Genomic DNA, 12,996 nt, shown 5'->3' on the forward strand with positions numbered 1-12,996 from the left:
TTGCAACTGCTGTTTCAGCCTGCTCAGAATTTTCATAGCTCTGTTAGCATGACAGTGACCTCTAACAATAATTAAGGCTGTTAATATGCATAGAATAATAAGGGCTACCATGGTAATACAAAGTCCTGGCAAGATGACTACACCGGTTTCCATAATGTTTAGAGAACCTGGGTCTTTTCATTCCAAACCTCTTATATTTATTTCCTATAAAAAAATTAAACCAGTAAATTCTCCCACTGTCATGCAAAACATAAAATCATTGATTTCTTTATTAAAAACAAGGCCAAAATCTCCTCTAAGACACCAGAATAAGAAGCACCTGAACATAGCCTTGGTGAAACAAGCCAAGGTAAATCTCAAAGTAATACTGTGGAAAAAAACCCAAACAGTTACCTTTTGAAGTGTGTGTAACTAATGTTACATTTAAGAACTCTGAAACCTTAAAGACAGCTATCAAGGAGCACTCAGAGGAGCAGGGGAAATTTCAGAATTTCCAAGAAGTAACCTCTTTGGAGTCAAGCAACATGACAGAAAACAACACTTGGGCTCAGTTTTCAAGTCATTCTGTCTGATGTCTATTACTTTTAGTAAAGAGATGCAGCAAGACCAAATGTTGAATCTGTGGATATTTTTTTCTCTTGCACTGCAAGACATTCATTTTAATGATAAAAACAGGCATGATGAAGAAACACTTGCCACTGCTTTAGAGCCAGCATCAGAATAAATAAAAGTAAATAAAGATTTGTGCGAGCATTCAAATGTGTTCAGGTGAAAAAAGATAGATTGTATCTGAACTTCACTACAAGCTTCACAAATAGATATCTCTTCCTAAAACTGAACAATTTGCATTGGCACAATTTAAAACTGAACATCTGAAAGAGCTCATTCTTTAGGGAATTCTTCCCTAAGGAATGATTGGGGAACCAAATCATTCAAATGTAGAGCTCTGAGAGACAAGGTCTATTAAAACAACCAGAAGTAGTACCATAATTAGAAAGTCACGCTCAGAATATAGATTAAAAGGAAGAGATACTGGAGAAACAATAAATTGTGTCTTTGCCAAGGTACAAACAGAACATTCCATAGTACCGGATTGACTCTTTCAATGGCAAATCCTTAACCTATAAAAATCAAACCAAGTTTCACTTACCACATAATTCAAAATTTACATGTAATAAAGGCAAGGCAATACTCAGTTATGGCCTGTCAAATATTTACCCCACTAACATTATCTACAAAAGCACTTTACCATTTTGTACACAGTGATTCCTTATGCACGTTGAAAGGCTTTCAGTTATAAAAGACATTATATACAGGTCTGTACACAGTTCCAACAAACATACTCCATCTCCAGTGGAATTCTTAAAGCAAGATACCTGAGGTTTCTCAATATCTCCAATTTCTCTATCACAAACCTAAATATACGTTTCAGATTTTACAAAAAGACACCTTCCTGGAATATGTGCATTATCATAAAAAAAAATAAAATTATAGCTTTAAGGAGTTGAAAAATGCTGTCTCCATCCAAGAGGCTTTGTTTTCACTCCTGCACATCTGGGAATGTCCTTCCACTAAAGAACATTCCCACAACTGAGAGGCAGAAGCATGCCTTCGGTGCAGATGCCATGGGATCTCTGTTGTCTTATAAAAAGCCAGGAACGCCACATCAGTAGGATGAAGTGCTTCCTCCAGCTAATGAATATCTGAAAAGGAGAAGAAATAGTTACTGTTGTGGCTTTCAGAAAGGTGATCTGCAGCAGTGATGTTCCAGCCTTCTTTCTTGCAGAATTTTACCCACCACTGCTGTCACAAAGAAAGAGGCCACAGAGCTGCACACCCTGTAAAACACAGCCTGTTGGAACTGTGCTGTTTTTCTCAATGATAGCAGCAACCTGTGTTCAAGTGTGTTACTGGGAAGTGTAGGAATTCCATATACTGGGGGCAACGTGCAGTGATTCCAGCTTCCCTACTTGCCAACTTTACATCATAATCTTTCCAGAGTATTATTGGGGCAAGAAACCTGTATTTCTTGGTCTAAGCAGATTCTTAAACCACCCAAAGAAAGAAGCACACACTAAAATCATGTTAAGCCTTTCATAAACTTGATCAAAACTGGAGGGGGAAGGTAAATGGATTCACTCAAGTTACTGGACAGCTCCTCCAAGAGTAATTCAGACAAACTTGGCAAACTCAGTTTTAACCAGTTGCAAGGGCAATGGAAAGCTCATTAGAAACACATTGTTGAAGAGCCATCTTTGATAATTAGCTTTCAGATTGAGAGGACATTGAAAGTGGATACAATGAATGACTTAATGCTGTAACAGAACACATTTCTGGTAGTACTCAAACAAGAAGGAAATACTTATTTTAGAAGTTCAGCATCCTCAAAAACAGCTCTATCCATGAGGGATACCTACTAAGGTCTGGAATGGTTCAAACTTCTTTTTAGGGGAGGATCCTGCTATTAATTACTTTCACTTGTTTTCTGGAAGGAGTGCTAGTCATGATCATGTACTAGCTGAGTATCATCCCTGGAATAAGAGAAAGTTCACCCAGAAATGACCCATCAGCAAACATTCTCTGTAAGTTTTTCTTGCTCTCCTTCAAAGTAAATTAAGAGCCTGCCCCCACTGTGACAAGACGTGATGACCCAGAAAAGTGGCAGTAGTCCATGGAAGCAGAACAGAAGGAAAACAAAAATGCTGAATCTGTAGATAAAGGTTTTGAAATCTGTCTCCTAGGACAAAAATGATGACTGTTGCTGTTGTGACAGGAACAAGGAAGATCATCTCCAGTACCCACAAAAGAAGTGCCCAGTGGAAAGGCTGTCTCAGTGGGTCATTTTCAGCTTTGATTGCAGCATCAGTAATTAAGCACATCAGTAGGAAAAGGAGCACCAAGCAAAATGTGGGCCTGCTGCTAGATGAGGTGGGTGACCTGGTGACAGAGGATACAGGGAAGATATAGTTACTGAATTCCTCCTGTGCTTCAGTCTTTACTGCTAAGACTGATTCTCAGGAATTCCAGTTCCTGGAGGTAAGAAAGCAAGCCTGGAGGAAGGAAAACTCCCTTAGTCAAGAAGGACTGGGTTAGAGATCATCTAGACAAACTGGTCACCAACAAATCCGTGGAAGGCACCCACAGGTGCTGAAGGAGCTGGCTGAGGTTATTGCTAAGCCACTCTCCATCATTTTTGGAAGGTCATGGAGAACAGGGAAGGTGCCTGAGGACTGGAGGACGGCCAGTGTCACTCCAATCTTCAAAAAGGGCAAGGAGGAGGAATCAGGAAACTATAGGTCAGTCAGCCTCACCTCCATCCCTGGAAAGGTGACGAAATAGCTCATTCTGGAGGTCATCTCTAAGCATATGGAGGCAAAACAGACTATCAGGAGTACTCAACATGGATTCATGAAGGGGAAATCATGCTTGACCAATATGATCACCTTCTGTGATGGTGTAACCAGCTGGGTAGATGAGGGGAGAGCAGGGGATGTTGTCTACCTCAACTTTAGCAAGGCTTCTGACACTGCCTCCTGTAACATCCTCATAAATAAGCTTATGAAGTGTGGTTAGATGAGTGGAGAGTGAGGTGGATTGAGAACTGTCTGAGTAACAGAGCTCAGAGGGTGGTGATCAATGGTGCAGGGTCTGGATTAGGGCCTGTGGCTAGTGGTGTTCCTCAGAGTTCAGTACAGGGGCCAGTGTTGTTCAACACATTCATCAATGGCTTGGGAGAAGGGACAGAGTAATCACTCAGCAAGTTTGCCAATGATACAAAACGGGGAAGAGTGGCTGACACACCAGAACACTGTGCTGCCATTCAGAGAGACCTGGACAGGCTGGAGAGTTAGGCAGAGGGGAAACTCACAAAATTCAGCAAGGGCAAGAGTCCTGCATCATACATCAGCACAGGCTAGGGTTGACCTACTGGAAAGCAGCTTTGTGGAGAACGACCTGGGAGTGCTGGTGGACAGCAAGTTAGCCATGAGCCAGCAATGTGTGCTCGGGGCCAAGAAAGCCAATGGTGTCCTGGGGTGCATTAAGAAGAGTGGCCAGCAGGTTCTCCTTCCACTCTGCTTTGCCCTTCTGAGGCTGCACCTCAAGTATTGTGTCCATTTCTGGGCTTCCCAGTTTAAGAGGGGCAAGGAACTACTGGTGAGAGTCCAGCAGAGGGCCATGAAGATAATTAGGGAACTGGAGCATCTCTTTTATGAGGAGAGGCTGAGAGACTTGGTGCTCTTTGGCCTGAAGAAGAGAGGACTGAGAGGGGATCTTATCAATGTATATAAATATCTAAAGGGTGGTCATGAGGATGGGGCTGAGCTCATTTCAGTGGTGCCCAGCAATAGGACAAGGGGCAACAGGTACAAACAGGAGCATGGGAGGTTTCACTTGAACTTAAGGAGAAATTTCTTTACTTTGAGGGTGACAGAGCACTGCAACAGACTGCTGGAGAGGTGGTAGAGTCTCCTGCTCTAGAGGCTTTCAAAACCCACCTGGAAGTATTCCTGTGCAATGTGATCTAGGCATACCTGCTTCAGCAGGGGTGTTGGACTAGGTCCAATCTAGTCCTGCCCTGGAGAAGGTCCTTCTTCCAAACCCTAGCATTCTGTGATCAAAACTCACTGAGATTCCCAGTTCCAGGAAGGTCTTATGCCTGGCTGATAAAAACGTGACACAGAAATATTTGACTGATAAAAAAATGGGATCACTTTTGGAACACATAACAGAAACTGAGATGGAAGCTCCAGGAACTCTTTCAAGCCTACCAGGATCAATAGAAAGGAGAATCAAGGAATGACGTTTTAATACCAGAGATGCTTACCAGCCCAGACAGCAAGAAATAATCATTGCTTGCAGGTTTCTGAGCACTGACTGAATGACAAAGTGTTAACTTAGCCATCCCCTGCTTTAACAACAGAGATGTGAATTCATAAACTTTAACAAGCTGTGATTAGAGATACTGTAAGAGAGATACCAGCTCAAGGTCATCTTTTCCAAGATAGGATTCTAAGATTAATCATTGACACAGTTTTTTTCTTGTACCAAGCAATCCAACCTGTATGGTGTAGATTCAGGAGAGCTGTGGGCTCCATTCAAGGATGCATTTAAAATTTCTTCAAGCAGTAATTCTAAAATGTACAGCCCTGATCTGTTCTTGTGCAGCATTTAAAAGAACAGCAAACTGAGTGTTGGTAAGAATCTATTCCTAATCTAGGCAGTCAGAAAATCTCTTATGAGAGTGGGCCTTTTGAAGTAATAGAAAATGTAGAGTTTCAAGGTACAACCAAGAGGCCATAGAGACTATCTCTAATGAATGAACAATGAACCACTTACTAGGTGACTGCAAGAAACACAAACTAAGTGAACAGTCCATTTATCACAGTGGGTGAAGAAATGAAGAGTGGCATAAGGCATCCTCTGCAACATACACCCAAGATACAAAAAAGAGCATGAATGTCCCTTACAGGAACTGCAAAAGGAAAAGGCTGCCCAGCCTCATCTGACACGCAGTGTGCATAGCAACAGGATGAACATACCTATGGGGGGCTGTCACCTGCAGCCAGGCATCAGAACTGCTAACAGGATTATCTTTTTTTCTACTAAGCAAATACAATTGTACCAACTTTAAGCACAGGTGGTATGTTTCCTCTCTTTCAAGTAGAAATTCTTTCAATTTAACCATAGTCAAATATTTGTAGACTCAGATCTGCACAGCTCTGTAGGTCTTTGTGAAACAGCTTCATTACCTCTGAAGCCTCTGCAGGAGGTGTGACACCATGTTATCTGCAATGCCTGGGCAAGCCTCTTCAGCTAAATAAATAGCCTTTCTCAGTTCTTCTATGGAATCTGTGTTACCACCACACATTTCACTCTTCTCTTTCAACTGAAAGAAAAGCAGGAAGAGATATATTAATAAGATATTCATACATATTACAGTATAATGCAGAAGCTTGTTAGGAAGTGGCCAACAGTGCTCACAATGTCAAGATTTGGCTTTCATTATTCACCTACACATCCTGAAGACCTTTGATCCTGAACTTAATCTTTGCAGTAGTTATCAGGGTGGCATTCATCTTTGTAAGTCTTCGATTGTTCACATACCCTTTTTAGTGTGCCTACATCCAAAGCTATGACAAATGCACTGTTTACCTATAGCTCCCCAGTTTCAAGATGTGCTGTTTATACATACTCACATATAGCTTTTATATATATATATATATACACACACACACACTGCAGGTGCACTTGTGAAAGCACAGTTAGAAAAAGTTTTCATCCTGACAGCTCTACCAACAGACTACCCTGAGCACCCTCTCACCTCCCCACTGAAGCGAAGGATCCCATGATTAGGCAAGAACTGAGGGCTGAGAGTGAAGGTCTCACTTTGTAAGAGCTGGCATAAGATGCTGAGTATGACTGGCAAAATGCTTTCTCAGAACTCACTACAGAGCATTCAAAAATCTCAGCTGGGTCTGAGCTGCTTTGGAAGAAAGCATCATGTCACTTGTAGTAAGAGTGAATGAAGGCATGGTCTTCTTTCAGGGACTGGACTTTCCCAGCAGGGTGGATGTCTGTATTTACAAGTTGTACTTATCACTACAGCTGTTGTCAAGAGCTGCTTTGCAGCATCCTCTGAATAAAGATGGAATCAAAAGTTACTTGTCCAGGAAAAAAATAAAATCAAAACCAACCAAAACAAAAAACCCACTGATGGAAAAAAAATACTCAAGTTGAAAGCTGATGTGGCTTAAAAATGCTTTTTGGACCAAAGCTGAGTTATTTATACAGAATTGAAGAACAGTGAAATACTTTTTTTTTTCTTTTTAAATACTTCTCTATGAATTATTCAACAGAGTCATCTCTGAATGCTGGACCTATAGCCAGTCTGTCTTTATGTCGTTACAGCCAGCAATGAAGAAAGCTTAGCCTGAACAAATAGAAAGTTTGTGCCACTTTCTGGGCTATAATGTGGGCATGTATACACTTTTGGCCCTGCTTAAGTATAGCACAGACAACTGTCACATGGAATAAACATGACCCCTAGAAGGCAGCCAAAATTAATAGATCAAGACAATTTTGAGTTCACGTGTAGTACAAGACATTCCAAAGGGAACAAAGTGGCAGTGAAGTTCTTCTGAGACGTGCAAGCACTACAGCAGCCTTTCAGAACTTTCTGAAGTGGATTTTCAACAGGTGTCAGGAACTACAGGAGTTGATATCAGCACTGATGAAAGATTTTTCTTTAAAAAGGAAGAGCTTTGTAAGGAAAAAAACCCACATTGGGAAGCACTGGGAAACAAAGGGGGAAAAAAACCCATATTGTTGTAGTTCCACATTTAGTGGTGGCTTTTAGGTATATTAGAGGACCCTCCTGAGAGTAACTCAGCTCTCAGCAAAAATAAAAAAATTGAGAGAGCTCTGTGTGTGTACAACAGCTGAGGTACAACCACAGCAGTATGAGAGCCTCTGTACTCTTTGGCTGCTCGTTCTCTCTTCACTGCATCCAGGATGCTTAAGAGCAAGATGTTGAAAGGGCTTTAAACTAGGCTTGAAGGACGAGGGGGTTAAACACAGCAGTACTAGAGATGAACCAAAGGAGGCTGAGGGTGGTAAGCCACAGACAGGGGCAAGACCAGCAGCCCAGCTGAAGTGTGTGTACACTAATGCACACAGAATGGGTAACAAACAAGAGGAGCTGGAAGTCTTGGTACAGGAGGAAAACTATGATGTTGTTGCCATCACAGAAACATGGTGGGATGACACTCACAACTGGAGTGCTGTAATCAAGGGCTACAGACTCTTCAGGAGAGACAGGAGAGGGAGAAGGGGTGGAGGAGTGGCCCTGTATATTAGGGAGGCCCTGGACATCATGGAGGTTGAGACTAAGGATGATCAGGTTGAGTCCCTACAGGTAAGAATTAGGGGGAAGGCCAACAAGCCCGACATCCTGGTTGGAGTCTGTCATACACCACCCAACCAGGAAGAAGAGGTTGATTTAATTTTCTTCAAGCAGCTGGAGGCTGCCTCAAGATCTCCTGCCAATGTTCTTGTGGGTGACTTTAACCTTCCAGACATCTGCTGGGAATTGAACACTGCAGAGAAGAGGCAGTCTAGAAGGTTCCTGGAGTGTATGGAGGATAGCTTCTTATCCCAGCTCTTACATGAGCCTACCAGGGGTGCAGCCCTGCCTGGCTTGCTGTTCACAAATAGAGAAGGAAGGGCTGGTGGGAGATGTGGTGGTGGGAGGCTGCCTGGGGTCCAGTGACCATGAGATGATTGAGTTTTCAATATATGGTGAAACCAGCAGGGGCAGCACCAAAACCTCCACCCTGGCCTCCGAAGGGCAGACTTTGGCTTATTGAAGGAACTAACTGGGAAAGTTCCTTGGGAAGCAGCCCTTAAAAACAAAGGGGTCCAGGAGGGCTGGACCTACTTCAAGAAAGAACTCCTGAAGGCACAGGAACAGGCTGTGCCCATGTGCTGGAAGAGGAGCCGATGAGGGAGACAACCAGACTGGATGGGCAAGGAGCTTCTAAAGGAATTAAGGGAAAAAAAGAGGGTGTATCACCTTTGGAAAAAAGGGGAGGTATCCCAGGATGAGTTTAAGGACATTGCTAAGTCTTGTAGGAAAAAAAATAGAAAGGCAAAAGCCCATTTAGAACTTAGACTGGCCACGGCTGTAAAGGAGAATAAAAAATATTTCTATAAATATATGAATGGCAAAAGAAGAGGCAAGGACAACCTCCACTCCTTATTGGCTAGGGAGGGGAATATAGTAACAAAAGACAAGGAAAAGGCAGAGGTACTTAACACCTTCTTTGCCTCAGTCTTCAATAGTGGGACAGGTTGTCTTCAGGACAACTTCAGGACAACTGAACTGCCTCCTGAACTGGCAGATGGAGTTGGGGACCAGTACAGTCTCTTGTAATCCAGGAGGAAGCAGTAAGGGACCTGCTGACCCACTTGGATCCTCACAAGTCCATGGGACCATCCTAGGGTGCTGAGAGAGCTGGCAGGTGAGCTGGCCAAGCCACTCTCCATCATTTATCAGCAGTCCTGGCTCACAGGTGAGGTCCCTGATGACTGGAGACTGGCCAGTGTGATGCCCATCCACAAAAAGGGCCTGAAAGAGGAACCAGGAAATTACAGACTTGTCAGCCTGACCTCGGTGCCAGGCAAGGTTATGGAACAGGTGGTCCTGAGTACAATCACACAGAACCTACAAGATGGTCAGGGAGTCAGGCACAGCCAGCATGGATTCAGGAGGGGCAGGTCCTGCCTGACCAACCTGATCTCCTTTTATGATCAGGTTACCCACCTGGTGCATGTGGGGAAGGCTGTGGATGTAGTCTGCCTGGACTTCAGCGAAGCCTTTGACACTGTCTGCCTCAACAAGCTCCTGGCAAAGCTGGCAGCTCGTGGCTTGGACAGATTCACTCTGAAATGGGACAAGAACTGGCTGGAGGGCTGGGCCCAGAGAGTGGTGGTGAATGGTGCCACATCCAGCTGGCAGCCAGTCACTAGTGGTGTCCCCCAGGAATCAGTACTGGGCCCATCCTGTTCAATATCTTTATTGATGATCTGGATGAGGGAATTGAGTCCATCATCAGTAAGTTTGCAGATGACACCAAGTTAGGAGCAGGTGTTGATCTGTTGGAGGGTAGGAGGGCCCTGCAGAGGGACCTTGACAGGCTGGATGGGTGGGCAGAGGCCAATGGGATGAGATTTAACAAGGCTAAGTTCAGGGTTCTACACATTAGCCACAACAACCCCAAGCAGCACTACAGGCTGGGGACAGAGTGGCTGGAGAGCAGCCAGGCAGAAAGGGACCTGGGGGTGCTGATTGATAGTAGGCTGAACATGAGCCAGCAGTGTGCCCAGGTGGCCAGGAGAGCCAATGGCATCCTGGCCTGCATCAGGAATAGTGTGGCCAGCAGGAGCAGGGAGGTCATTGTACCCCTGTACTCAGCACTGGTCAGGCCACACCTTGAGTACCGTGTCCAGTTCTGGGCCCCTCAATTCAAGAGAGATGTTGAGGTACTGGAACGTGTCCAGAGAAGGGCAATGAAGCTGGTGAGGGGTCTGGAGCACAAACCCTATGAGGAGAGGCTGAGGGAGCTGGGGTTGTTTAGCCTGGAGAAGAGGAGGCTCAGGGATGACCTCACTGCTGTCTACAACTACCTCAAAGTAGGCTGTAGCCAGGTGGGGGTTGGTCTCTTCTCCCAGGCAACCAGCAACAGAATGAGGGGACAGAGTCTCAAGCAGTGCCAGGGGAGGCATAGGCTGGATGTTAGGAGGAAGTTCTTCACAGAGAGAGTGATTGCCCATTGGAATAGGCTGCCCAGGGAGGTGGTGGAGTTGCCATCACTGGAGGTGTTCAAGACAAGACTGGATGAGGCACTTAGTGCCATGGTCTAGTTGATTGGATAGGGCTGGGTGATCAGTTGGACTGGATGATCTTGGAGGTCTCTTTCAACCTGGTTGATTCTATGATCCTAAGATCCTGTATACAAAGCATAGGTAAGAGGAAGACACAAATACCTTTTTTACCAGTAATGACTAAACCTTTCTTAGTCTAAACTGGCAAGTCACAGCTTGAGGACAAAGATGATGGAAGCAAACAACAATTGGAACAAAGGACACCTCTGGATCTCCTGCCTTCAAAAAAAGGAACCCAGAATGAGTCACTGCACACAGTACTCAGCTAGTGTCCTTCCATAATGAAAAAAAACACATCAAGGTGATAGCTGGTAACTGAAGACCATAAACAGAATCATAGAATCATAGAATCAAGAAGGCTGGAAGAGACCTCAAGGATCATCGAGTCCAACCTGTCACCCTACACCTCATGCCTATCTAAACCATGTCACCAAGTGCCACGTCCAATCCCCTCTTGAACGCCTCCAGGGATGGTGACTCCACCACCTCCCTGGGCAGCACATTCCAATGGCCAACCACTCTCTCTGTGAAGAACTTTCTCCTCACCTCCACCCTAAACCTCCCCTGGCACAGCTTGAGACTGTGTCCTCTTGTTCTGCTGCTGGTTGCCTGGGAGAAGAGACCAAACCCCTCCTGGCTACAACCTCCCTTCAGGTAGTTGTAGACAGCAATGAGGTCTCCCCTGAGCCTCCTCTTCTCTAGGCTAAACAGTCCCAGCTCCCTCAGCCTCTCCTCATAGGGCTTGTGCTCAAGGCCTCTCACCAGCCTCGTTGCCCTTCTCTGGACATGCCCCAGCAATTCAACATCTTTCCTAAACTGAGGGGCCCAGAACTGGACACAGTACTCAAGGTGTGGCCTAACCAGTGCTGTGTACAGGGGTACAATGACCTCCCTGCTCCTGCTGGCCACACTATTCCTGATGCAGGCCAGGATGCCATTGGCTCTCTTGGCCACCTGGGCACACTGCTGGCTCATGTTCAGGTGGCTGTCAACCAGTACCCCCAGGTCCCTCTCTGCCTGGCTGCTCTCCAGCCACTCTGACCCCAGCCTGTAGCTCTGCATGGGGTTGTTGTGGCCAAAGTGCAGCACCTGGCACTTGGACTTGTTGAATGCCATCCTGTTGGACTCTGCCCATCTGTCCAGCCTGTCAAGGTCCCTCTGCAGAGCCCTTCTACCTTCTAACAGATCAACATCTGCTCCCAGCTTGGTGTCATCTGCAAATTTACTGATGATGGACTCAATCCCCTCATCCAGGTCATCAATAAAGATATTGAACAGGATGGGGCCCAGCACTGATCCCTGGGGGACACCACTAGTGACAGGCTGCCAGCTGGATGTGGCACCCTTCACCACCACTCTCTGGGCTCTGCCCTCCAGCCAGTTCCTAACCCAGCGCAGAGTGCTGCTGTCCAAGCCACAGGCTGACAGCTTAGCCAGGAGCTTGCTGTGGGGGACAGTGTCAAAGGCCTTGCTGAAGTCCAGGTAGACTACATCCACAGCCTTTCCCACATGCACCAGGCGGGTCACCTGATCATAGAAGGAGATCAGGTTGGTGAGCACAACCATTCAGTTCGTTTTCAGGGCGTTGTCTTGTTTTCTGTTGTTTGGAGAGTTTGTCTGAGGTTAGGCATTTTGTTTGTCTGTTCTCTTAAATTGTTTTGCTGAACTGCACCAAGATTCAGATTACTGACAGCAACACAGAGTGGCAGCTCTTTAGGTAAGACTCCTAAATTGTATCAGAGCTCAACTGGAAAAGAAGGATGCAAAGCACAACCTTCCCCTGTGAGATTACATAAAAACAGCAGCTGTTTTTATACACCTGTCTTCTGTGCCAAAAGCTGTGAAGCCCCTGGTCCGATTGATCAGTTTTGTTCTTTTTGGATGAGTTCCATGGATTAATTCACTAATTTAGCTAGCAATAATTCCTAATGTTGCAGATATCAGCAGCTTGAATGTTGAATGAATGGAACACTGAAAATATAAGGCTTCCTCTAGACAGCAGAGACAATCGCTATGCTCATCAGAAAAAACAAAACTTTGCATTGATACTCTAGAACAGATTGGGAAAGTTGTGGCTATCTGCTAGAAGTTGCATGGAAGAAGAGTCTAAAGCATAGACCCAACAGAAGGTATCAGACCAAGAGGCTTCTTCAAAGTATGAAGATACAACAAACAAGTGCATGAAGAATAAATTTTCTGTAGCCTCTACACACTACAGAGATGAAAGTAAATGGCAATTTTAATAGGGGACTGCAGTAAAATCACATATACTTACAGGGATCAGCAAGTGGAAATTAAAAGAATTGCCTTGAAGATGAAAAGCAAGAAAAGCAACGAATGACACAGCAACTAGTTCACAATACCATGGGAAGAAAGAAACCCAGAGCAGAGGTATGTAGAAGACAGACAATAAAGGGCACGGTGGAGAGAAAACTAAAAATAAAGAAAGGGTAAAAATGGAGGATGGAGAATGAAAGACAGTGGATGGATGCTGGACCTATATCATGTGTGGTGCTGGAAGAAGAGAAGGAAGACCTAAAGGAGATGCACAGC

General features: G+C 44.9%; 1 protein-coding gene across 1 annotated transcript in view; it reads right to left on the bottom strand.

Annotated features, from left to right (window-relative positions):
• Window positions 1-1,666: 1,666 nt before the first annotated feature.
• STK24 (serine/threonine kinase 24) overlaps window positions 1,667-12,996 on the bottom strand; it is a 49,879-nt gene continuing 38,549 nt past the window's right edge. The window contains exons 9-10 of the mRNA XM_054399949.1: window positions 5,751-5,887; window positions 1,667-1,703 (exon numbers count right to left, since the gene is read on the bottom strand). Of these exons, the coding sequence (XP_054255924.1) occupies window positions 1,667-1,703; window positions 5,751-5,887 (174 nt within the window). The remainder of the gene's footprint in view (window positions 1,704-5,750; window positions 5,888-12,996) is intronic.

Source organism: Indicator indicator, chromosome 1 (assembly GCF_027791375.1).
Source record: "Indicator indicator isolate 239-I01 chromosome 1, UM_Iind_1.1, whole genome shotgun sequence".
In the NCBI taxonomy this organism is placed as follows: domain Eukaryota; kingdom Metazoa; phylum Chordata; class Aves; order Piciformes; family Indicatoridae; genus Indicator; species Indicator indicator.